This window comes from Haemorhous mexicanus, chromosome 9 (assembly GCF_027477595.1).
Source record: "Haemorhous mexicanus isolate bHaeMex1 chromosome 9, bHaeMex1.pri, whole genome shotgun sequence".
Taxonomy (NCBI): Eukaryota; Metazoa; Chordata; class Aves; order Passeriformes; family Fringillidae; genus Haemorhous; species Haemorhous mexicanus.
Window position 1 is genome coordinate 23,854,243 of NC_082349.1, and position 26,186 is coordinate 23,880,428.

The following is a 26,186-nucleotide window of genomic DNA, read 5'->3' on the forward strand; positions in this document are numbered from 1 at the left end:
TGCCTGCCCTGCACTTTTTGCTGGAGAGGTTACTCAGTGCTTCCCAGCTGAAAGCAGTCAGGATGTGAGGAGGCATTGGAAAGGGTCTCCAGAGATGAGAAAGGGTCAGGAAAACCCATGTGAACCAAGAGGATGTGGCATAAGGCTTCTGGGGCAGGAGCGTGTGAGATCCTGAGGTGCAGAGGGGAAAACAATGAGGAAGGAACCAGCTGCTGAGGAATGACTTCATTAACAGAACTGCTAATGACTGGTGCTCTCTCAAGGGAAAGAGTGTTTCATCTGATGGGATTTCTGTCTGCTCTAGGAATGGGTGACAGCTACAGATATTAGAGTGACCCTCAACCGTCTGAACACATTTGGAGATGAAGTTTTCAATGACCCAAAAGTTCTCAAGTCTTACTACTACGCAATTTCTGATTTTGCTGTGGGTGGTAGGTGAGTAGACAATAAAACTCTGAAGTTTTTGGTTAGTTTTTCTAGATTGCTTTGAAGATACTGATTGTATTCACATCATACCAGTAGGCTCTGGTCTTTACTGACTGTCCTAAATCAAGAATGCATTAGAACGAATTTTATATAATTTGCAAATATTGTATATAAGCTTTTGTGGCATAACTTCAGGGCTGGCAGAAATATTTTTTTCCTTGAATAGACAAAATATTAAGTAATTTGAGAGGGTAAATGGTGAAAAGAGCTAACTAAAATGAAAAACAAAAGAAGATTTTTTTTTCTGCTTTGTGGTTTGTGTGGTTTTTAATGTGTTTTTAAATTATTCTCGCCTGTGTCTGTACTTTCAAATAACAGTAAGTAGAAAATCTCTGTGTCTCTACTTCACATATATTGAAGAAGCTATCTGCTTTGGAGGTCTGGAACACAGTACAACGTGGTTGTGGTTGTCCTTTCCTTTTGCCAAAGTCTATTATAGAATGTTTTAACTTTAACTAGTTGATGATAAAATGTTTTACTGAACAGAGATGAGAGCACTGCAGGGTTTTGGCCTGCTTGCGTATGGCGGTCCTGAGACTGGGATTTGGCCACATGGGCATTTGTATTGGCTGCACCGCCAGTCTGGAGGTGCCTGGGCTTCTGTATTAGTCCCCTTTGTGCTATTTAATTTCCTACTGGTACCACAATAGCCCACACTCAGTGAACCTACCATGTTCTGGGCTCTCACAGGAGAGATGTTGTGGAAAATTTACGAACATAAAGCTGGCTAAATCTTTGCTTCTCCTACTCAGGTTAGTCTGAAGACTGCAAAGGAGTTGATTAACTTTCTTCCCTTCCTAAATGCCTTCCTAGAGCAGGCTGCACCTCTTTGTTTCGTAGAATGGTTTGGTTTGGAAGGGATCAGAGATCATCCAACCCTCATCGTGGGCAGGGACACTTTCCACTATCCCAGGTTGCTCCCAGCCCTGTCCAGCCTGGCCTTGGACACTTCTGGGATGGGGCAGCCACAGCTTCTCTAAGCAATCTGTACCAGTGTCCCACCACCCTCATTGATTCCTTATGCCCAATCTAAAGTAAAATTTGAAAGATGTTTAAAATTACTGCCCCTTGTCCCAGCACTACAGGCCCTGATAAAAAGTTTCTCTCTGTCTTGTAAACCCCTTTTAGATATTAGAAGGCCTCCATAAGATATCCATGAAGCTCTCTCTTCTCCCGGCTGAATGACAGCAGTTTTGTTCTTGATTTTGTTGTAATCATTTATCTTCAAATTTCTCTCATCTCAGATTTTGAGATTTGGGCCCTGTTTTTTGCTGTTGCTTTGCGAGTGACCTGGAGCCCTGGAGTTTTAATACCTGTTCCTTACCTCTCCTGAACCAGGTGCAAGTGCAACGGGCACGCGAGTGAGTGTGTGAAGAATGAGCTTGGCAAGCTGGTCTGCAACTGCAAGCACAACACCTTTGGGGTGGACTGTGAGAAGTGCCTTCCTTTCTTCAACGACCGCCCGTGGAGGAGAGCGACCACCGAGAGCGCCAACGAGTGCCTGCGTACGTGCGGCTGCACAGGGGACAGCCTGGCTGGGGCAGGGCCCCTGCCTCTGCTGGCAGCCACAAGCTGGCCCTGCCTTCTTTTCACTTCAGCCACAGCCAGCATTAAGCTCAGTTCATGGGACTGTTGGTCATTCCACTCCTGTCCTGTGGGAGCTTTCTGGTAGATCCCTAGGAATGGGCATCTCCTTCCCATCTTTCCTAAAGAGAGAGGTGGCCTGCAGAAATGTACAGGCTTGTACTTCATGAGACCCATGGGGAAAAAAATCTGTTTACGATGCTGGAGTATAATTGGCCTTTCAAAAGCTCCTCATTTAGCATCATCTGATTTTTGTGTTTGGGTTATTGGTTTTTACAGTTACTTGTTGATTATTTAACCTAATTTCTGGACCGCCAAGGCAGGTCTCTGTCACAGAACACCAATTTGCTTGGTGTTTTGTTCCAGACTACAGCTCCTGGTAGTTTACTTTATGGGGAAGCTTTTTCAGACAGAAAAGTTTTCTTTCTGTCTGACCTCTGTGTGTCTAGATAGGTCCCAGCTGTCTGTGGCTTCCCTCAATGGACTGGTGAAATTGGGATGTCCTGCTGTCTAGGGATTTGCAATCCAGGGGAAAGGCTCTCATTACAGCGTGGAGTAGCCTCATGTTACCTTTTCATGCTTGTTTGGACGACAGAGATTGGTGGTGCTATGTGGGAGGACAACATTTTAGCTGCAAGTGGCAGCCTGATGCTGAAAGAAGTGGGATAGCAAATGCTGGTTTTCTTTTGGGCATTGATGAGCATGGTGCCAAGTTTGTTTCAGGTCTCAGAGTGGTTAAAAGCTCCTTCCCCAGCTCATCTACAGCCGAACTGTGCAGGGTGGGATTTGTGCAGTGGGGACAGGCTGGTCCCTGATGTTGCCATGTCTTTGCAGCGTGTGACTGCAGCGGGCGCTCGCAGGAGTGCTACTTTGACCCCGAGCTGTACCGCGCCACGGGCCACGGCGGGCACTGCACCTCCTGCGCCGGCAACACCGACGGGCCCCGCTGCGAGCGCTGCCGCGACGGCTTCTACCGCCTGGCCAGCGAGCAGGGCTGTCTGCCCTGCAGCTGCAACCCCGTGGGTGAGCACTGCTGCTGGCAAACTGCCACACACAAAACCCACCTCTCCTTTCCGTCATGCTGGTCACTGCCAGCTCCGGGGTAAAAAGAGGGAGGGGTTGTTTGGATTTCTTTTTTTCCATGTAGGAAATGTTTGTTGGGTTGTATTTTGGTTTAAGTTATCCTTGGATCTAAATGGAGTTAGGGTGGCAAGGGCAGATGTGTCACCTCTGCAGCACTTACTCCTTTGAGTGTATTCTGAAATAGAGGTGGTTTTTTTTCCACTGTGTATGTGTTACCCTAGATGCTCCCAGTACTAAAGAACTCATTTAAATTCTTAATAATCAAGATGATGTGAGTGGGTATTTCTGGAAGTTGTTCATGCTGAGAAATTGTAGTGAACTTTAGCTGCTGCATCAGTTTCTCCTACCAAGTATCCAAGCACTATAAATACAAACCAGTGAAACATTAAACACAAAAAGGGGTGGGGTGAGATAAAACAAATTAAACTCAAAATATGTAGTTAAACTCCTTTAAAATAAATGGGGATGGGGATAATTGTGGCAGGAGACTATATCTTTTGTTGTGTAGGGAACCACCTAACCTGTAGGGAGTGATCCCATAACTATACCAGCCCACAGCAAGTAAGGTGGAAGGAGGGAAAAGGGTAGCACATAATAAGATATGATGTGAGGTTTCAAAAGAGAAGCTGACATAAGTCATTGCTTGCAGCATGCCCTAAAAGCAGCCATGGAGAGGTCTGCCAGGGTACATCTCCTATCTAATTTTGTCAAGGAGTCATTCACTTGTGAAATTTTTGACCAATAAAGGCCTTTTCTTCTTCTGACAGCTTTCGTGGGTCCTTGTGTTAGACCTTATTTTAAGAGGGGTGTGGGTTGGTGTGAGCTGAGATGGTTGGAAAGATGCAGGGAGTTGACTTCTCAGGTCTTTAAGGACAGCTTTCAAAGGTCTTTACTTAGCCATTAGCTTGTATGCCGTGATGCACTGACACCCAGAGTGTATTTCAATCTCCTGGATATGTTTGGATTGGTATTTTTTGTCAAGTACTCTTTTTTCCTAAATAATCCTAAGTGGGACTGCAAAGGGGATTTGAACTTTGGCTGTATATGGTAAAGGTTTTGTGAGTTGTTCTGTCCCGTCCAGCCTAATCATCTTATAACTCTTCACTTTGCTATAATCTTCTGGTGTGGATTGAAGTGGAAACAAGCAAATATTTCTGTATATTAAAATATTTTTCCCCTGCAAGTTAACTCTTACAGTGCTGACAGCTGCGAGGCTGGCAGCTACGTGGATGCTTGGGAGAAAGCATTTTGTCCACTATGGATTAAAGAAACCTGCTGCTGCATTTTGTGCAAGACCACTTGAATGGAGGAGTACTGAGGAAGGCATCCTTCCAAAAATGAGGGTTTTGCTCATGAGTTTACTAGGATTCATAGTGGCACATGTAGCTTTGTTTCAAAGAGGCAGTTTAGTCTTTAAATGCAACTTTTAGGAATCAAGGAAGGAAATTGGAGTGTAAAAGGGAGAGGTCAGGGTAGGGGGAGATGCTGATTATGGGGAGCACAAGGGATTCAGGAAATAAAATTTTGGAAATTACATATTGCAGAGTAAAACAGATCTGGAATTGGAGGAATGCAAATGTAGCATTGAGGATGAAGCAGGAGAAGGCGATTTGAAGTCAAAATTATAAATTATATATAAAAAGATTGGTTGGTAGGAACAAAAGGCTGAATATCATTTGGGAAGACTAGATAACAGTTCATCTTTCTAGAGCTGCCAGGGGGGAGATCCCTGTGAGCTAGAGCCAGTCTTTAGGTAAGGTGTCACTCATCAGCTTGAGGCTGTGCTTCCCTCTTTCTTCTTCCTCATTTCTTGGCCGTTGTGTGAAGTCTGAGTAGCTGATGGAGCCACATGTGTGTGTGCTGAGGTGCCTGTCCCTGCTGTCCCCACAGGCTCCCTCAGCACACAGTGTGACAGCTATGGCCAGTGCAGCTGCAAGCCCGGTGTGATGGGGGACAAGTGTGACCGGTGCCAGCCAGGGTTCCACTCCCTCTCTGAAGCTGGGTGCAGGTAAGGAGGCTTGCAGCTCTCTAAAAGGAAAACTAGGCTTTTTTAAAGCTTTCTCTTTTGGCTCTTACTGAACTAACCTCTCTCCTGACTCTCCCAGGCCCTGTTCTTGCAATGCTGCTGGCAGCACAGGGGAGTGCAACGTTGAGACAGGGCGGTGTGCGTGCAAGGACAATGTGGAAGGATTCCACTGTGAGAGGTGAGTTTCTCTTCCCGTGGCTTTGTTTCAAGAATGAAAAACATTTGAGCGGGGACCTGGGGTTAAGCATCAGGGAAATTAATTCTCTTTCCTTCACATCTTCAGATGCAAACCTGGATTTTTCCATCTGGAGTCCTCCAATCCAAGAGGCTGTACCCCCTGCTTCTGTTTTGGACACTCTTCAGTCTGCACCAGTGCTGTAGGCTACAGTATCTATAGCATCACCTCTAACTTCGAGTTTGGTAAAATTGAGCTTTCCTTTGTATCTCAGGTTGGGCTGTAGACTCAAGTCAGAAGCTATTAAAAAACCCTGACTCCTTATTTTCTGTGCAAGACCACAAACCTTGGGCAAACAGGTCTAGGATCCCTCTTTAGGAAGTGCTGAAGCTTCCATGTCTGCAGCTTGTTTGTTCAGATGGGGAGGCATGAATTCACAGCTCTGGCCTCAGGCACACAGTTATTGTACACCTTGCAGGTGCAAGTGGGAATTGCAAATAGAAACCTTTTCTAGCCTGAGAGGTGTGCTGACAAAGAGTTTCCTCAGTTCTAGAACAAAGTCAGGACTTTCTGATTGAGAGGATCAAAATCACTTTAGATTCAGGGTTTACATGGCTCTGGATAAAACACAGTTGTGTTTCCAATGAATCTGTAAGCTCAGGAAAAATCTTTTTCTTTAATGCAGTCAGTTTCATGTGTATGCACGTTTTCATGCTGCGTAGTCTGAAAAGAGCATCTTTTTTAATTAAAATTCCAGTGGAGAACAGTTCATATATAGGCTGCAGCTCTCAACAAATTGTAGTGGCCTGCAGGTTTTTCTATCTCTGCTTAAGCTCTTTAGAAAAGATGGTTTTGGACAAGTAGTCATCAGAGGGTTGAAAGTTCAGAGGTTTCAAGTCAGCACTTGAGTCAGGGGCTTAAATTGGAAGGCTGGTGTTTACTATCTAAATTCTTCTGCACAGCTGCTTTCTGCAGCCTGTCAGTGCCCACGCACATTAGATTAGCTAAGACACGAACAATGTGACGCAAGAAGTGTGTGCAAATCTCCATCTTCCAAGGGTGTTAATTCTTGCCCATCTGATTCTTCAGGAGAGGACGAGTGGCGTGCTGAGCAGCGAGATGGCTCAGAAGTCTTGCTGCAGTGGAGTGCTGAGACCCAGGATATCTCCGTTATCTCTGACACCTACTTCCCCATGTACTTCGTTGCACCACGTAGGTCATTCTAAAAGCATGGCTTTCTGTGCTGCTCGTGCCCTTTGTGTTCTGTCCCCTAACTGTAAGGATTTCTTCCCCTTTCAGGCAAGTTCTTGGGCAACCAGGTTTTGAGTTACGGGCAAAACCTGACCTTCTCCTTCCGTGTGGACAGGCGGGACACGCGCCTCTCTGCAGAGGACCTGGTGCTGGAAGGGGCTGGGCTGAGAGTGTCCGTGCCTCTCATTGCCCAGGGCAACTCCTACCCCAGTGAGAACGTGCAGACCTACACCTTCAGGTACAGTGGGAGCAGCTGTCACCTGGCCCGGACTGCCTTTGGCCTCTGAGCTCTTGAGGAAACAGAGATCATTAGGTTTAAACTTATGTGGGTGATGTTGCAATAGCACAGTGCTGTTGCAAAGGGAGCTTTTGAGAGGGTGCAGCTGTTAGCAGCTGAGAACTGTGCTGATCATGCTTGGCTCTTCTCCCCAGGCTGCATGAGGCTGCAGATTACCCATGGAGGCCTACTCTTACAGCATTTGAATTCCAAAAGCTTCTCCACAACTTGACTTCCATCAAGATCCGTGGGACATACAGTGAGAGAAGTAAGTCGCTGAGCAGAACATTGCAGAAGAGGGGGCAAACTAATTTATTTAGTGCTTGGGTTGCTTCATTGTAGGGCCCAGCCATAAACAGCTGTGGCAGCTTATTTGGCAAAGCTTGTGCCAGCTTTTCACCTGGCTTTCCTGTGTAGCATCTTCTCCCAGGCCTCCTGAAGAGGATATGGGAAAGAAAAGTGTTATCTTTGAATGTCTGAAAGCTGAACACTTAGCAACTGCTGATTCCTTGCTCTAAATGTGGTAATTTTTCTTTGTTTAATAGCCTGTGTCCTCCAATTGGTAAAAATACGTAGTACAGAGTACTGAAGGAGGATGTAGGAAGTTTATAGCACTTGGCTTTAAGTTTTGCTACACTGGAAATGGTCACATCCCCCATCTTTCTGGGTCTTGCCTCGACATGACAAATGGGAAGGACAAGGTCTAAAGTGCTGCCTGTGCAGCACCTGAGTGAAAGTTCCTCATAATGAAGGTTTATAAAAATGGGCATGTGTTGGAAGCAAAAGTAGGTCCTTAGGTATTGCTGTGTGATGAAGAATTTTTGAAGAAAGATGCAAAGGATGAATTTTCATTTGGTAAAGGTGGGAAAACTGCAAGTGTTTTCAGAGAGGTGGTCCATAATGAGGAATGTGGGGTTGTGAAATGGATGGGTAGAAAGGTGTGGAGCAAACCATCCATGAGTGCTGTAGCCACTGCTAATATGTAGGAGCTGGGGCTCTGCTCAGTGCACTGGAGCTGCTGCAGTGGTACAAACACAGTGGTATAAGTTAAAAGTCAGCTATGTTGTGTCTGGGCTCTGTTTTGCTCCAGGGAAGGGGCTGGGAGTAGATGAGGGAAATGCTGAAATGCCAGAGGAAGGAATGGCTTGAGAGGAATAGTTGAAGAGTTTGTCCTGAGGCGTGCTTTGCAGATGGTGTATTACAATTGCTAGAGACATGGTCTGTTCTGTCTTGAAAGCCAGGAATTGGTTTTGGTATTTGATTTGGAAATGGAAACCATACACATGTAAAATATAACTTAATTTTAATTGACTGTACTTGCTGTTCTCAGATTCTCCTCTATATTGTCATTCTCAGCTTTCCTACCCTGCACGCTCCCTCCCTTGGTGAGCTCTAGTGCATCTTTGCTCATCTCTCTAAACCTTCCTGGAGGGTTTTGCATGTTGTTTCATCTTACCAACTGCAAGCCCCCCCCGTCTGCCCCTCGTACTGTTCTGCTGTGTTTGGGGAAGAGGTGACGATAGCCTTTGTGGTTACAGAGGGTTTGCCCCTTGGTGCTTTCTAGGTGCCGGTCACCTGGATGATGTCACCATCACAAGTGCTCACCCCGGACCCGGTGTGCCCGTGGCCTGGGTGGAGAGCTGCTCGTGTCCCGTGGGATACGAGGGGCAGTTCTGTGAGCGCTGCACCTCTGGGTACCGCCGAGAGAGCCCAGGCCTGGGGCCCTACAGCCCCTGCGTGCCCTGCGCGTGCAACGGGCACAGCGAGACCTGTGATCCTGAGACAGGTAAGAGACAAACAGGGGACAGCAAGAGGGTGGGTCTTCTTCTCTGGATTGGACAATGAAGCAAAGCTCACATCCCTCTCTCTTCCAGGCATGTGCAATTGCAGGGATAACACAGCGGGGACTCACTGTGAGAAGTGCAGTGATGGGTATTACGGCGATGCCACGGCTGGCACAGCCTCGGACTGCCAGCCCTGTCCGTGCCCAGGCACCTCGAGCTGTGCCATTGTGCCCCGCACCAAGGAGGTGGTGTGCACCAGCTGCCAGGCTGGCACTACAGGTGTGTTCCTACACAGAACATCTTTTTCTACCTCCACATGCTTGTGGAAATGTGTCTTCTGCTAGTTCTTGTTCTCTGATCCACAGTGAGTAGTTCTGAAAGCTGCTCTGTCTTCTGGCTCCAGTGTCCTTTTCCCTTCCTCAGCCCTGTTTTCTGTCCTGTGTGAGGCTTGGGGCTTCACATGTTTTTCATGCCTGTTTCTTGAGAACAAAAGGCTTGATCTGCAAAGTCTGACCATTTCTGTGCTGTATAGGAGAGCTGTGCTGCCTTCCAGCAGAGCTCTGATGATGGCATGGTGCTGGGCAGAAAATAGATTTAAAAGAGCCAGGAAGGCAGGTCAGACTGAAATAAAATTAGAAGGTGCAGTTTGCCAGCAAGTGAGGCACTGCAGGATGCTTCCTAGGAAGAGCAGGAAGGCTGAAGTGACTCACAAAATGCTGTCCAAAAAAATTGAAGATCAAACTAGTGCTCAGCAATTTTAAGAGAAATATGTTAACAGATACTGATCTTTTTTTCTTTGCAATAAACAGTGAAGTCCAAGCATGTAACTGAGTTGTTAAGCAGAAACTTTTGTTCTGCCTGCAAGCATCAAGGAAGCCGTAGGATGATTGGCAGCCTTCATGGTTCTCTGCTGATTTCACGCTTGGCATAGCAGAGTACAAAGTACAGAATACCTGTACATTCTTGAGTGCTTAGGAACGCCTCTGACCAAGCACATAAGCAGCTCATGGAGCTTCCTGTGGGTGCCACTGCCTTGTGAACCAAAGCAGAGTCTAGGCCCCAGGTTCCCTTCAGTTCAGGTGTCTGTAGCAGCTGATCTTTGTTGTAGCTATGTGATTGCAGAAGAGTTCCTCCTGTCTCACACCACCTTTTTGGGATGTGAGGAAAAAGGGGGTTTGTTTGTGCAAGAACTGCCTATGAAATGGAGCTCATAACTGGCTGGGGAGGTCAGATCTGCAGTTAAGTGTAGGAAGCTGCTGAATTGGATGCTTCTGTGGCTCCCTGTGGAGGTTTGGCAGGTCTCATTGGCAGAGGAGCTTCCTGGAGCAGTGATGCCCCATGAAACTCTACCTCTTGGGATTCTTAAATTAACAAATTGCAGCAAATAGGTTTGGCTTAAAGGGATAGAAGGGGAAGGAAAAACAGAAATCATTCATAATGCAAAGTTCCAGTGAAAAGTCAGCTTGAATTTAGAGATGAGGAGGGATTTGTGTCTGGCCCCAACAGAAGGATGAAAGGGAAGAAGCTGAAGAGTTTACTTTTCAGAAGGGACTGCAAGGGGTTCCATGTGAGATGGCAGCACGAGGCTTTCTGCTGCAGCACCCGTGTCTGTGTTGTGTCCCAGGCAAGAGGTGTGAGCTGTGTGATGACGCCTATTTCGGAGACCCACTGGGCAGGAACGGTGCCGTGAGGCCCTGCCGCCTGTGCCAGTGCAACAACAACATCGACCCCAACGCCGTGGGCAACTGCGACCGCCAGACCGGCGAGTGCCTCAAGTGCATCTACAACACTGCTGGCTTCTACTGCGACCGCTGCAAGGATGGCTTCTTTGGGAACCCTCTGGCCTCTGACCCCTCGGACAAGTGCAGAGGTGAGATTGCTTCGTGTTGCATTTAAAAATGGTTCTGTCCCCAGGAGCTGCTGACACTTGTGCCTGTCAGCAGCATTGTGTGGCTTTACCCTGATTTAGTGGTTTGAGCTTGCTAAAATCCTTGTGTTTGTGGGCACTTAGTGCTATCAAAGCAAAAGCATTGTGTGATGCAGGGGCTGGGTGTCTATGTGGTTTGGATCCAGGCCCATTAGGGTAAGTACCAACACCACAAGGGATTTCTAACTTTGTGCGTGTTCCTCCATACCTTTTTATTTTTGCAGCTTGTCACTGCAATCCCTACGGCACAGTGAATCAGCAGACGATCTGCAATCAAGTGACTGGGCAGTGTGAGTGCTTGTCTCATGTCACTGGGAGGGACTGCAGTGCCTGTGAGCCTGGATTCTTCAACCTTCAGAGTGGACGTGGCTGTGAGAGGTGAAGTTTGGTTTGGCTTGGCTTGGAGGGTCTGTGCTTACATTGAGCAGGAATGTGATGTTTGTCACAAGTAACAGGTGTGCCTCTGCCGCTGTGGCTGGGGAAGAGCAGTGGTCAAGGAGCAGCTACTAAGGCTGTACAAAAAGCCTGACTTATAAATAGCTTTATAAAGAGCTCTAAATCAGGGTTTTAAATAGAAAACTGCCACATGACTTTGTGATTGTAGCAGGGGCTCTTGGGTTCTTTTTTTAGTGCAGGCAGCGAGTGACCTTGCATGGTTCAAAAGCTCAGTGCCTCGCCTGCTGCATCTTCACAGCAAGAAAAGCAGCTTTTGGCAAATGCAAATGTTGAGCTGTGCCCTTCAGAGAGGCCCCACTTGTCACTTCTGTGTCACATCTGACGTGTGTGTGCCTGCCTCCCCCAGGTGCAACTGCCACGCTCTGGGCTCCACCAGCGGGCAGTGTGACATCCGCACGGGGCAGTGCGAGTGCCAGCCAGGCGTCACCGGCCAGCACTGTGACAGATGTGAGGCCAACCACTTCGGCTTTGGCTCTGAAGGCTGTAAACGTAAGTCTCAGGGGTCACAGGGAGGCAGATGGGAAGGATGTTGCACACCCAGCCCTGCCTTTGCTTTCCTTCTGCCTCTGGGAAGGTGTTTTGTCACCTTGCTCCTCATCACAGCAGAAGTTGGCACTTGTATGTCCACACTGATGAAATTTGATTTCTGTACTACAGCTTATCCCCTTCTTCTTTTGTTACCTTTTTCTTGTCTGACTTACTAGATATCCAAATTAGTAGATACATACTTCTCCTTGGTGTAAATACGTTCTCTGCATCTTGGCCTCCGACAGCCCTGTTTCCTAATGTGTCCCTGCACAGTTACTCTGCAGGTGGCCTCAGTATCCAGGTTCTGTCTTGAGGAACAGCTGATCTTGTAAACATGATAGCAAAGCAGGCTGTTCCGAACTTTCCTCATTGATATCCCTGCCTGTGAAGAGCAGGAAAGCTAACTGCAGTTGGTTACAATGCAGTATGGTAGAATAATGCTTTGTGGGAGAGGTAATAGCAACACTGATCACACACAGTGAACGATGGATCCTGCTTGTGAGTAGAAGCGCTGCGATCAGGAGGGAGGTCCAGCTGTGGGTTTGTGCCCCATAGCTCTTGCATGTGTTTTAGGGTATTAAGCATATGCTCTCATCCTGTGAGTTTTAGGGGATTTCTGCCTGTTCTGCAGTCTGACTGAGGTTTAACTCCCCTGCAGCCTGCGACTGTGATCCCGAGGGCTCGCGGTCCCTGCAGTGCCGGGAGAACGGTCACTGTGAGTGCAAGGAAGGCTTCGTGGGGAGCCGCTGCAACCAGTGCGAGGAGAACTACTTCTACAACCGCTCCTGGCCTGGCTGCCAGGAGTGTCCAGCCTGTTACAGACTAGTGAAAGATAAGGTAAGGCCACAGACACTGCTCTTGGTACCACTGGAGATGGTGGCACGTGTCCACTTGTGCAGCATTGCAGCCCATGACTGTTGGTGATTGCTGAAAGCGGAGTGGCTCGAGGTGCTTTGCTGTGTCAGAGCTGTGCTCTGTCCCTCTCATGCAGGTGGCAGAGCAACGTCAAAGGCTGCAGGAGTTGGAAAATCTTATAGCAAATCTGGGTAGCAGAGAAGAAACTGTAACCGATGAAGCCTTCGAAGAGCGGTTGAAGCAGGCAGAAAGAGAAGTTACGGAGCTGCTCCATGAAGCACAAAGGAGCAAAGGTGAGTTGACCTGATCAGACATGGACCAACTAAATGAGTTCTTTGCCTGATGTTCCTGTTCCCTTTGGAGACAGCGTGTTTTATTTCAAGCCAGTTTTGTGCTCCAGAATTGACAGCAATTTCAAGCAGCACTGAGTCAGTGAACGTTATTATCATAACAACAGTGGCTGTGCTTTTATCCATGCTGTTCTACCAGTGGTCTTTGTTGTACATGGAAGTAAATATCTGCCTCTAGCTCTGTATGGATGGAAGTGTTTTATGTGTTACCCTCTTCTCTCGATGCAAAGGAGGGTTTTATTACACAAGAGAAAACTTTCCAGTATGCTTATTATGCTTTAAATTTGCTCAGACATCTTGGGCTCAAGTAGTTGTTGTTGTTCTGATCATTGGTGATCAGAATGAGCTTCAAAATTCTGATGGCAAACTTAATTATCCCACCATCAAGTGTAGAATATTCTGAAGAATGCTGTTGTTCCTGTTAAACTCCATTTCAAATTGATTCTTGTGTTGTCACCACTACCACAGGATGTTTGTCATGTTTGTAACAGTGGTTTGTCCTTAGGGTCTCTTTAATGTATAAGATGATGTGTGTTTTGGAAAAGAGAAGCCTGAAGAAGACTATTGACTTTGCAGTAAAAGATGTTCCCCTGGGAGCTGGTTCAGTGATTTCAGACCATTTTGGGAAAATTTTTCCCCTTTGTGTGAAGCTGGGAAAAAGCTAACACACATCTCATGCTGGCATTTGCTTGGGAAGATTCCTGCCAGTGAGAATGGTTGCTTAAACTTTTCTCAGCTTTAGCTGAGGTAGATTTATGCTGCCTGCTTGGCATCCATGCCTAGATAATAGTCCCACATAAGTGGGTAGCAGGATGGGAATTGGAGAAAGATGAGGGACTGGATTTGGTTTTGTGGTGGAATTTTTGATCACTGTCTCTGTCTTGGAATCATTAGAATAATTTTTTTGGAAAGACTCTTAAGATCAAGTCCAACTGTTCCCTGACCTCAGCACTGTCAAGGTCACCACTAACCCGTGTTCCCAAGTGCCACATCCAGCCAGCTTTTAGATCCCTCCAAGGGATGGTGATTCCAGCAATTCCCTGGACAGCCCTTTATGTGAAGAAATTTTTCCCACTATCCAACCAAAACCTCCCCAGGCACAGCTTGGAGGTGTTTCCTCTCATCCTGTCCCTGTTGCTTGGGAGCAGAGCCTGACACCCTGGGTGCACCCTCCTGTAGGGAAGTTGTGGTTAGACAGAAGGTCTCCCCTGAGCCTCCTTTTCTCCAGGCTCAACCCCTCCCAGCTCCTTCAGCTGCTCCTCGGGAGACTTGTGCTCCAGACCCTTCCCCAGCTCCAGGTTCTTCTCTTACTAAGAGGGCAAGGTAAATGCAACAAAAAGTACCCTTGCAAAAATCTGTGCACACCTGAAAAAGTTATTTCTGTTTTTCTCTGGTAGTATGTTTTTGAAATGTGTCAAATGTTCATGTTCAATACTTAAGATGTGCTGCAAGGTCAAAGTATTTGACCAATCTTAATTTTGGAGTTCTGTGGGCTTTGGCTTGCACTTTATTTCTTGGTAACACTCTCAGCTTTTTAAAAGTTACTACCTTGATTGTGAGGCACATACATACCTGTGCTGTGATGCCTCCATTATTAAGATGCTGTTGTGGGGAGTTACCTAATGGTCCAAAAATTTGGTGAAGTGTGGGTGCCTTATAAATCCTACATATGTGAGAACCAAGGCTCATAGCTTTTGCCAGCCCTTTGGTTTGGGGAGAGTTTGGAGTGGGTTTGCTATTCCACACAGCTTCTGGCTGCTCCATATGGAGCTCCTTAGGTCTTTCTTTGGAGTAGCCATTGTTGCCCTGAGTGTGGAAAAATGGATGTCTGCACTATTTGTCCGTCTCTGCTCAATTTCTAGGAGATAAGCTAAAGAGAATTCACCAAACAGACTTTTCATACCTATTGAGGAGCAGCTCTGTTGTCATTTTAAGTCAATGAGAGATTCTGAACACAAAATCTCCCATCAGAGTCAGTTCCAACACCCAGCAGGATTGTCTTATTAGCAGTTAATGGCTTTTCATTTCTCCTGTTTGCTGCACACACATTCTGATTATGACTTTGATCTCAAGCTAAGTGACTTGTGACATGGCTTTGCCTGATTCTAATTAATTTTGCTTCCTCTCTTTTTTGTCCTGCGTTTCAGACGTAGATCAGGGCCTCATGGATCGTCTCAAAGACATCAACAGCACCTTAGTGAGTCAGCTGAACAGGCTGAGGAACATCCAGGGCACAGTGCAGGACACGGAGAGCCTGGCGGAGCAGGCGCGGGTGCGGGTGGAGGACACGGAGGACCTGATCAGCATGGCTTCTGATATGCTGGAGAGGGCCAAGATGGCAGCTGACAACGTGGTGAGTGTGTGCTGAGATCCCACAGCTGGGAGAGGCCGAGGGCCTTTCCTTCTGTGCCTCTGGTGTGTTTCTCCACTTGCTCTCTCCCTCAAACAGTAAATTTGCATCAAGATCATGGGAAATCAATGAAGTTCACTGCTGTCAGTCACAGATAGTATCTTAGCCCAAACCAACATAAAAATCTTTAATAAACATTAGCACCACTGTTTTTCAAGGAGTAACCAGTGGTGGAAACTACATGGACTTCAGAAAAACATACAGAGAAGTGAGAAGTAGGTTAGACACATCTCTAAGCATTTAGATCATGACAATAAATATTTAAAGCAAATTCAAATAAAAGATTAAAAAAGAGCTTTAAGGGTTTTTTTCCCTTTCTTTTTCTCTTCCAGTCCATTACACCTCCAGAGCAAAGCGGGGACCCCAACAACATGACTCAGTTGGCAGAAGAGGCCCGTAAGCTGGCAGAAAGGTGGGCCGTGGCAAGACACCCTTATCATGGTCTATGTCAGGGCCCTGCTCTTCTCAGCAAGGGGGAAGCAGAATTTCATTTGCTGGCTGGGAAACACACACCCTTTGCTGCTTAAGGGACTGGTGCTGTGGGATGGTGGCTGTGTAGCTCTGAGGGTAAACATTGCTCGTGTGGATGACAGACATGGCAACCATCTTCCATAACAAATGCTTCAGCATCTCCCATATGTAAATGTGGGGGAAGGAAAGAAGGAAAGCTAAGAGAGAATATAATCAAGAACTGAGGATAGAAACTCTTGGCTGACAAATCCAGTGGCATTATTTTTCTTTTGTCATCAGGCACACAAAGGAAGCTGATGAGATTGTTCGCATAGCCAAGGCTGCTAACGATACTTCCACAGAAGCATATCAACTGCTGCTGAAAACCCTGGCTGGAGAAAACCAAACTGCAATTGATATTGATGAGCTCAACCAGAAGTGAGTCAGTAACAGAAAATTGGTTTTATTTCCTGACTTCAGAGCAGTGCTTAAAACTAAGACAGCCCCTCTGTATGCTTTGGATTTTGTGGGTGGTGATTTTTGATTTCTTAGCCTCTCCACTCTCTTACTAAGTTCAGTTCTACAAAAATTCCTGTTGCATAACTGGATCCTTGGGGATTTTTTAGGTACAATCAAGCAAGGAATATCTCTCGAGACCTAGAGAAACAGGCCAACAAGGTGCTGGCGGAGGCAGAGGAAGCTGGAAACAGAGCCCTGCAGATATATGCTAATCTCACCAGCCTGCCTACTGTGGATTCCACGGGGCTAGAGGTACATGTGGGCACCATCATGTGCACTGTTTCCTGAGGATTGCTAGGTTGCTGGCATATCTCACATGAGCTCTGCTAATGTTCTCTGCTCTCTGGGTTTCTTGTCCATCTAGGCATAATCCAGCTTTTATGCAATTGCAACATTTATGCAGGAGATGTAAATGCAGAAAACCACCTACATAAACCCCAACTCCCCCAGTTCTGAAAGACAGAAATCTGAAATGTTGGCCAGACGTCTTGGCTTGAATGTAGAAGTGGAAAAATTTACCACCTGTTCAGGAATTCTGTAACATTCAGGAATCTCTGTGTGTGATTTCCACCTGCAGAATAAAGCAAATAAGATCAAGAAGGAAGCAGAGGAACTGGATCAACTAATTTCCAGAAAGCTAAAGGATTATGAAGACTTGAGAGAAGATATGAAAGGAAAGGAGCTAGAAGTCAAGAACCTCTTGGAGAAAGGGAAAACAGAGCAGCAGGTCAGTTCCACTTTGTGCAGGCTTTTGTTCCCTGGGAAAAAAAACAAGGAAGACAAGTAACCAGCCAGATACAAATTATTTCATCTAAGTGTTATTTATTGATTATAAGAATGCTGAAGAATGGCCCCAAAAAGGAGATGCAGAAAGAGGTTAAAAGCAATGGCTTTGAGGCTGTGTGGGAAAATAGGAGATATTTGCCAGATGTGGTGTCAACTTTGTATTCAGAGCAGTATTCCCAAAGTATGTACACTCATCTGGTCTCAGAGAAAGCACTGCTGTTCTGGATGTTCTGGTGTTGTTGTTTGAGGCTTAACAGTGCTTTTTCATCCACTTGCACGATTGTCCTTCAGAAAGTGGGACTACATTGGTACATGTCCTGTCTCCTCAGACTGCAGACCAGCTCTTGGCTCGAGCAGATGCAGCAAAAGCCCTGGCTGAAGAAGCTGCTCGGAAGAGCAGTGGCACACTACAGGAGGCCAATACCATTCTCAGGAACCTGAAAGGTAAAGAGGAAGCACTTGGAGTGAATCCTTCAATTCCAGTGTGACAAGTCACTTGGAAGTAGGATATTGTGGTTAAAGAGGCCCTGCTATTGCCCTTATCTGAGTGTTGGGCACGTTCTTTTGGCTTGTTTTTCTTTAAAGAAAAAGTGTAAGCGTTTTCAGGGTCCAGAAATTTCCTTTTAACCTCCTTATTTAGCATCAGAAGATGTGCAATAGGGAGAGCTGACCCCACTTTGCTCTTCATCCCTCCAATGTCAGGGCAGCAAAGCCTTGGGTAGCTTGGTCAGAGGAGCATCCCAAGGCTCTCCTGGAGCACGTGATAAGGATCTGCTTTGCCCCCTTAGACTTTGACAAGCGGGTGAATGATAACAAGACGGCGGCCGAGGAGGCGCTGAAGAAGATCCCTGCCATCAGCCAGACCATTGCAGAGGCCAACAACAAGACTCACCAGGCAGAGCTGGCACTGGGCAACGCTGCTGCTGATGCCCGTGAGGCCAAGGCCAGAGCAGATGATGCTGAGAAGATTGCCAGCTCCGTTCAGAAGGTGGGTGTGCTGCAGCTCACCCCCACTGAGATCCTGCTGTGGGATTGCAGGAACTCCTGTTACAGTATTTCCTTGTGGGCCCCCTGTGCTCTCTGCTGTATTCACCACTGCAAATGCAAAATCTGGCAAGATAGGGAGTCAGTGCATTTTGATGAGGAGGATTGAAGGAAGTTCTGCCCCTTGACCACCTTTTTCCATCCTCTCCCACCCGTTGGCTGCAGAGTGCTGCTGCTACCAGAGCCGAAGCCGACAAAACCTTTGCCGATGTGACAGGACTGGCCAGGGAGGTGGATGACATGATGAAGCAGCTGCAGGATGCAGAGAAGGAGCTGAAGCGGAAGCAGGCTGATGCTGAACAGGATATGAAGATGGCAAATGAGGTGAGTGCTGCTGGCAGGTGACAGCAGTGGCTAGGAGCTGCCTTCTCCCTGCTGTCCTGGCAATGGAGCCTTTCCTCCTGCTCTCCTCTTGCAAAGACAGTGCTGGGTCCAGGCAGTATTCTGACTCTTCCAAGTTTTAAGTGGGACTGAAAAGGAGACAAGTTGTGGTGTATTAGCATAGGCTTGCTGCTGGAATTTGGGAGCTACTTTTCCTTTTATTATAGCTGAAACCTGACTCTATAGCACTATTGATTCCATCCTGCCCTTTACTGCAAAATCCTGCTCAGTGTTCAGGGGTCCCCATCCTGAAATACTCAGAAAACTGATGCCTTGAAGATTGTCAGTCTTCTCCCCAGCCCTGTGGTAAAGATCTTTGTGCAGGATTGTTATCCTGAGGTGAGAAGGCAGTGATGTGCTGACTAACTGCAGAGAGGAGGCAACAGTTTTGTAATCCCTACACTTTTTTTGTACTCTTTTTTTTTTTAATATCCTACAGGCCTCACAGGCTGCCCAGGAGGCAGAAGACAATGCAAGAAAAGCTAAGAACTCTGTGAACAGCCTGCTCACTGTCATTAATGACCTGTTGGATCAGCTAGGTAGGACTGTCTGTAACGTGCTGTATGCCTTTGAGTGTTTTCCTGATGTGTGCTGGGTTTGCTGCCAATTTTGTTTGAGGAACCAGATGGAACTGTTGATATCTTGAAATTGGGTTTGTGTGTTTTTGGCAAGGACTTTGGGTTTTTTTCTTTCCTGAGTAGCCTCAGAGCTTGTTCAGCAATGCTCTGTGTTGGTTTTCAGGAAACTGAAGACTTTTTGAGACAGTGGAGATGTCACCCATATGGTTGGTCCTGTTTCAGATGCTGGAGATGTCCTGATGGAGATCTGCTGTGGGCTCAGCTGTGTGAGCACCCATGGTGTCACAGAAGTTTAAATGCACTTCACTCTTTGCTTTTGGCTTTTCAGGGCAACTGGAGACAGTGGACTTGAACAAACTGAATGAAATTGAAGGTACCTTGAACAGTGCCAAAGACCAGATGAAAGACAGTGACCTGGACCAGAAAGTGTCTTTCCTTGAGAGAGAAGCCAAGAAGCAAGATGATGCGATACAGGCCTACAACAGGGACATTGAAGAGATCCTGAAGGACATTAGCAACCTGGAAGACATCAGGAAGACCTTGCCATCTGGCTGTTTCAACACCCCGTCCATTGAGAAGCCCTAAGGGTGTGCTGGGGGTGGGGGGAATCGCCCTGGTGGTTCAGCCATGGAGTGCCTTAACACACATTACCTTCTCCAAATCCCCAACTCCTTGCTGCTCGCAGCCACTGTTTCCTTTCAAATCAGGATAAGTTGAAAGTTTTTTTTTTTTCTTTTGGTTTGGCTTTTTAATTTTTTTTTTAATTTTGTTTTGTTTGGGGTTTTTTGTGTTTTTTTCTTTTTTTTTGTTGTTGTTGTTTCTTTCTTTGTTTGGGGTTTTTTTGAGAAGCAAATTAAATATCCGTCTTTGGGCATCAAAGGGTTTTTTTTATATAGATTGTTTTCCTGAGCACTCCACCTTTGCCCCTTCCTCAGACACAGTTTCCCTTTGATTAGTGCAAGGATGAGAGATGCTCTGGACTCTTTATACTGTGGTTCAGAAATAACCATGTGAGCTGTATACAGCAAGGCAAAACTAACACAACTTTCTCTCCTGTCTTCTCCCTTTGTAAAATCCTCAATCCTGGAGCTCTTTGTCCCTATGAAGGAAGGGGATGGCTACCAAAGTATTACTGTAATGGCCAGTATAGCTGCACTCAATTCAGATCCTTCTTCCCAACTTCTAACCCTGTGAATTTATTTTTTTCATCATTACGTAGTGGCCAATCCAACAGTGTTGGTAGCCTTTGGCAAATAGCTGAAGCCTCTTTCTGAAATGCTTTCTGTGAGGATGCATTGCTATGAGAAAAGCCTCTGATTAGGGCTCTTTTGGAAGATGGGGTACTGGTGGAGTGGTGGATCTTGCCAGCCCCACTTCTGTTCTGTGGAGAAGTTTTGGGTCTGGTCTGAAAGCTGCTACCTGCTGGCTAGTCCAGACTGCCGGAGTGTGAAAGCCACGAGCTGCATTCCCATCTCTTGCTACTGAATTTCCAGAGGATCTGGTTTTCTGGGCTTGGAATGTCAGACTGACAAATGAGTTTGTTGAAGCAGGACAAGTCTTGCTGAAGAGGACAGCTGCCATCCAGACAGTTCTGACAGCTGCACTGGCCTCCATGCTGAATGTCTTTGGGTGGGGAAGGAAGGGGGCACATGAATGGAAATGGAAAGGTCTTTTTTTTTTCACCCCGTCTTTTTCCTGAAGGAGGACAGTGGGATTTTTATCTCTCCTGCCATTGCTCTTGCCTTTTGCCTCTTTTAAAGCTGGGAGGAAGAGCTGGAATTTCCTGGTGGCCTCCTTTCTTTTTGCCTCCGAATTTCCCAGTCACCATAAAGCTGCCACAGCACAGGGACCTCAGGCCAGGCTCAGGTGGCAGCTCTGCCTTACACACCACTCCCAGGGCTTCCCTGCAGGCTCCCACCCCAGGCAGTGCTCGCTGCTGCTGGCTGGGAGCAGCAGAGAGCCCCTTGCTCCCAGACAAGAGCATCCTCCGCAGCTTCCTCCTTGCCTCCAGCCTGGCATCCCTCCCCCCTTTCCCTGAGATCCAGTATATATCTATCCTTAAACACTATGCAACTTTGTACGTTTGCGTAGCGGGGAAGAAATTATTATCTGACACACACTGGTGCTATTAATTATTTCAAATTTATGTTTTTTGTGTGAATGTGATTTTTTTTTCCATTTTTTATCATGATTATAGTGTGAGGAAGTCTCTCGTGTGTGTGTGTATGTGTGTGTAAATATACTCAGCCAGATTTCCAGAGTGGCACAGCCTGGCCTCCTCTATGTGCTTTCCCCTGTAGCCATTGGGGCAGGTGCACCATGTATTGCTTCTCTCTGTATCATTCCCTTGGGATTTCTCCTAGCTGGGCTCCCGCTTGCTTCCCTCTGTTGTATCCCCAGCACCCATCCATAACCACTTTGCCTGTCGGGTGGATGCTTTCCAGCCCTGTTCCCCACGGTGCCTGCAGCACCCAGTTCTGTGTCCCCTGTGCCCTGGGATGCTGTGCCAGCAGTGGAGCAGGGGCTGTGGCTTTGCAGCTGAGCTGGGAGGAGCTGTAGCGCTGTTGGGGGACCACACCAGCACTGAGGGGGTCAGAGAGCTGCGTTTGGGGACATCTTGATACCACTGTGCAAGGCAGGAGGCTTGGTGCAGACAGTGCTGCTGGGCAGGGGCTGTTCCCAGCAAACTCTGCATGGCTCTTGTATCCCTTCCCTTAATGATTGTGGGATTTCCCTCCTGCCTGGAAACACCTCTGGAGGAGAGCTCCCTGTGCCTGCACACACAGGGACATTGGGTCACTCTGGGAAGATAGCTGTGACCACATCACCTCTGCCAAGGCTGTGAGAAGAGCAGATGTGTGCATGCCCTGGCTGACCTCAGGCCTAAGGTTTCCTGCTCTCTTGTGTTGTTTTTTTGTTTTTTTTTCTTAAGCCGTTTTTGACAGAATTTTATTTTTAAATAAAAAAAAATCTTTATAAGCGATCTGTTAATCAGTACTGCATTACAGCCATTATTCATTGTATAAGTCCAGTTATTTCTTTACGTAATGTGATGATGTGACAGCTGCTGGTGGAGTGCTGGATGTCATGGATGACTTGTGACATCCCTTCATCACCTTATTCCTGACTGTGGCCCCCTCAGTATGTGCCTTCACTCCAGCTTTTTTTGCCTTAATCTGTGGTCTTGCTGTCTGGGGCGGTGAACAAAATGCAACACTTGCAGTTTTTATGTATAAAACAGTATTTCTTATTTATAATAAAGTCTGAATATTTGTAACCCCTTACACCTGGGAATTCTGTTGAGTGTTACTTTATTTTTGGTTGTAGGGTATTGATGGTGATGTGTCTCAGTTGCAAGATTCACGTCTTGCTTTTTAGACAACCTGATTTGGTATGGGAACAAGGGAGAAGAAACTTGGAAATGCATGTGGTGGGATACAGATGACAAGGATGATGGTTTTTCCTTGTATCCACTGCTCCACCGCCATGGCTGTGATGGATTTTAAGCTGCTGGTTTTCCAGGGCTTAAAAACATACTGTGTTGTTGGTGCTGATGCTGTTGGAGTGGCACCGTGTTCCTGGAAAGCCCAGAGGAACTGGGGGGAGTTTATTTATGCTCTAAGGGAAAAATCCTTTTTACTAAACAGGTAGAAAAGGATAAGGCTCCTGGGGAAAAAAAAAAAAAAAACTGAATAAAGAAGCTGAAATTACTGGGAACTGCCACAAATTTGGGTGCTCTGAGTTGTTCCTGGGTCCTGTCTCCCAGAGCCTGGCCTGAATGAAGCAAATTTTTAAGGACAGATTGCAGTGAGAAGAGACTAGGCTGTTCTGCATTCACACCTGTCTTACAGCTCCATCTGGATTGCTTTTATTTTTCTCAGCAGAGGAAAATGCACAGGTCTCATTAACTTGCATCAGAGCTAATCCCATCTCAGCTGGTAAAATCTTTTTTGCATTTTTGCAGTTTGTGTACTTTTGACCTTTCATTTTCCAGTTGTCACTAATGAATTTGTTTTCTAAAATATGTCTATTTTTTTTTTTCTTGACAGTTTTTTTGTGAAGCAAATCCCAGCTGATAAAATCTGGCTGAGGTTTCAGCTGGATTGTGGGCAGCAGTCAGGGAGAGCAGACAACTGGGTGGTGGGACAGTTCTGACCTTGCATGGGCTGTTGGTTGACATGGAGCCTCTTACCATTTTGAGGTGAAGATGCTTAGATTAGGAAGCAAGTCTGTGTCCTTTATTTTATCTTCAGGATTTTTATCTCCAGAAGTGTTTTGAGGGCATTTTGCAAATGTGTCTCAGAGGTGATCTTGAGGATGTGCCTCGCATTCATGTGGTTTTCAGAGGTACTGCTGGAGGATAGTGGAGGATGACAAGGTAAGAGTAGCCTGAGTTACTCTTAAACTCAGAAATCTCTTACAGGGAGGAGCAGGCCCAGCTCCAAGGGACCATGACAATGGCTTACAGGTTGCCAAACTGTTCTACCAATATTTTGAAGCCCAAGTAGAGATGCCCTCCTCAGATACTCTCTGCTCAGTGTAGCCAGTACCTGACATCAAGGTGGGTGAGGAGGCACCTTGCTGAGCAGTGACCAAGCCATGCTCTGGTAGTCTTTATTCTCCTTCAGTTCTCTGTTCCCTGTTGGTTTCTTCTCACTGCCCAGGTTCAAGCTCCATCATCTCTCAGGTGCTCTCTGGAGAAGCAGGAGGCTGGCAGGGGGCCTGGTGAGAAGGTGGCAGTGGGGAGGGCTTGGACAGACCTGAGCTTGGGTTCCCTCTCATTTCTGGGGAGGACAAGGTCTTGTTACAGGTTATAAAATGCTGGGGAAAACTGCCTGGAGGGAGATGTCTCTGGTGTGTTTGTGTGGATCTGAGGAAGTGGAGGAGGTCATACAGCTGTCACATCGAGCTGGCAGTGTCCTGTGCACCCCATCTACAGCTGTGACATGTTGGACCATGTTGTGGTTAGTTATTTTCTGTAGTTGGCTGCTGGCTTGATACCTTCAGTGCCCCCATCCCAGAAACATCAGGAATGCCATGTAAAAGTTATCCCACAGAGGCTGGGCATGGGGACAGAGAGGGGAATGCAGTTGGATGGCAATGCCTTCTTCCTTCATCCCTGTTTGTCTCAGCCCTCGCTGGGCCGGGCAGGGCACAGCAAGGCAAGGCCAGACATGACCGCACTTCCCTGCTGTGCCCCTGCTGCTGCCCCGCCCCGCCTGCTCCCTGCCGGCGTGATCCCTGCCTGCCTCTGCCCATCCCACACAGCTGCTGCCTGAACGATCCCTGCTCCAGCTGCTTCTGGATGCCAGGAGGACTTCTTCCCAGGGCACCCAAATGTCAGAGGAGAGACTGAAGTCCAGGCTCCATTGCTGCACTGGTGTTTGGTGATACCAGCACATCATGGTCACTGATTTTGCACACTGGGAGGAGTGTGCAAAATCAGGATTTCCTCCTGGATGATGTGGCAGATCAGATGGGCCCTTGCAGGAGGAGGCTTGGGGATGCAAGGGTTGACTTGGGCTGCAAGGGCTCACAGCATTATGGTGTTCATCTGGCATAAGTCACCAAAATGGGTTTTCTCCCTTGCTTACATTAATAAAACCATCACTCCAGAGTTTTTACACATCCATCACTTTTCACCAGCAACCATCAGCAAAATTTAGATTATTATGTTCCAGACTGGTTTTGGAGCGTTTAATTCTGCCACAGCCCCGTCTTCAAGGACTGATGAACTTGTGAGCCACAGCGGTCTGCCTGCAGGAGCAGCTTTTTTGGCTCTGTTGGGAATGAACATAAGCCATCTTCAAGAAGGACTTCTCTTGTCCTTCTGAAGACTGAAAGACAGGTTTTCAGGTGAAACAAAACTGCTTCATTGCAGTGTCTGATGAGCACAGCTGTTCTTTATGCCTCCCTTTGCTTACACTTTTGCTCAGTTTAAAAGGTGAAACATCCCTGGTAATCATGTTGGTGTGAGACCCTTTCTAAAGGGTGCTGCCACAGGTCGCAGTGGGACATTTGCTCTGTGGAGGCTGATGGGCAGCTGCTCACTCCCAATCAGATGTGTTTAGAAAATCAGGGCCCCAGGAAATACATTCTTGCTAGTCTCATGGCATGTGGTTTCCAGAGGTCCTGTTGAAGCGTAGTGGCAGATGGTGAGGTGAGAGTCATCTGAGTCAATAAGCAGAGATGGCTGAGGAGCGAGCTGTCACAGCCTTGTTTGCACAAGTGGAGTCAGAGGTGGGGTGGCAAGGGCGAGATCAATGGGGTAGCACAGAAGAGACAGATAAGGGAAAAGCTTCCTGCTGGGGAGGGCTGGTTTTCCAGGAGAGAAGTCAGCCAAGGATGTGGTCTGGGTGAGGTCTAAGGGAGCTACTGTTGTGGACCGGGCTGCTGGAGATGCCTTCCCGAGCAGAGGGATGTCAGCAGGGAGGAAGGACACAGTAGGGAGGAAGGACACATCACTGTGGGCAAGTGATGTACTTAAGAGCAGAAGGGCTTGTGTCTCCTCAGAGGTATGAGTGGATCCTAAGAACTGCTGAATTGATGGGAACACCATAATTAATTTTATCTCACCTAAAAACTAGTCATGAAAACCAGATAAAAGAACCTCAGGTGCCAAACCCACCACGCCACTATTGCGTTTGGGAAGCCATGTTCCTTGTTGTGAGCTGTATTAAGATCCAGCAAGTGAAATGAAAAGGAAACCTCCTGTTTATAAAAGTGAGTTGACTCAATCAGCAGAGGCAGGTACAGTTGGCAAAGGGAGGTGCAGAGATGTGGTGTGTTTGGGCTAGCTGCGCCCATGAGATCACCAGGAGCCACAGAGGAAAGCCCTGTGAGTCAGCTCCAGGTGTCTGGAGTGTCTGGAGGCTGTTGGGCAGTGCAAGAGGCTCAGACAAGGAGCTCAGCGTTAATCACCCTGGTCTGTCAGGCCTGAAGTGAGCAGCATGTCACACCTTGGATTGAGTTTGAGTCCCTAGTGCAGAAGGGGATCTAAAAGGCAACTTGTGTCTCTGGGGATGGACTTGTTAGGTGTTCTCATTGTATTTAAAGGTGCTCCTGGACCACTCACAGTTCCCTGTCACTCACTTGTGACACAAGGGCTCTCATGGCATTAGGCAGGGGAGGTGCTGTGATGCAGCACGAGGGCCCATCCCTCACTGTGCCCCTCTGATGGGCTGCTTTCACAGGACAGGAGCTTGTGCTGGAGTCCTGCTTGTCCTGATGTGTGCA

At 47.1% G+C, this 26,186-nt stretch overlaps 1 protein-coding gene across 1 annotated transcript in view; it reads left to right on the forward strand.

The window, feature by feature from the left end:
• The window catches only part of LAMC1 (laminin subunit gamma 1), a 67,696-nt gene extending 45,462 nt beyond the window's left edge, over positions 1–22,234 (forward strand). The window contains exons 3-28 of the mRNA XM_059854525.1: positions 305–435; positions 1,825–1,991; positions 2,905–3,093; positions 5,044–5,161; positions 5,259–5,357; positions 5,463–5,599; positions 6,444–6,566; positions 6,654–6,843; positions 7,038–7,150; positions 8,447–8,668; positions 8,757–8,945; positions 10,291–10,536; positions 10,818–10,971; positions 11,396–11,538; positions 12,236–12,414; positions 12,569–12,725; positions 14,930–15,135; positions 15,525–15,604; positions 15,943–16,080; positions 16,269–16,413; positions 16,739–16,888; positions 17,277–17,391; positions 17,736–17,935; positions 18,157–18,315; positions 18,812–18,911; positions 19,279–22,234. Of these exons, the coding sequence (XP_059710508.1) occupies positions 305–435; positions 1,825–1,991; positions 2,905–3,093; positions 5,044–5,161; positions 5,259–5,357; positions 5,463–5,599; positions 6,444–6,566; positions 6,654–6,843; positions 7,038–7,150; positions 8,447–8,668; positions 8,757–8,945; positions 10,291–10,536; positions 10,818–10,971; positions 11,396–11,538; positions 12,236–12,414; positions 12,569–12,725; positions 14,930–15,135; positions 15,525–15,604; positions 15,943–16,080; positions 16,269–16,413; positions 16,739–16,888; positions 17,277–17,391; positions 17,736–17,935; positions 18,157–18,315; positions 18,812–18,911; positions 19,279–19,535 (4,107 nt within the window). The 3' untranslated portion in view covers positions 19,536–22,234. The remainder of the gene's footprint in view (positions 1–304; positions 436–1,824; positions 1,992–2,904; positions 3,094–5,043; positions 5,162–5,258; positions 5,358–5,462; positions 5,600–6,443; positions 6,567–6,653; positions 6,844–7,037; positions 7,151–8,446; positions 8,669–8,756; positions 8,946–10,290; positions 10,537–10,817; positions 10,972–11,395; positions 11,539–12,235; positions 12,415–12,568; positions 12,726–14,929; positions 15,136–15,524; positions 15,605–15,942; positions 16,081–16,268; positions 16,414–16,738; positions 16,889–17,276; positions 17,392–17,735; positions 17,936–18,156; positions 18,316–18,811; positions 18,912–19,278) is intronic.
• Positions 22,235–26,186: the final 3,952 nt, after the last annotated feature.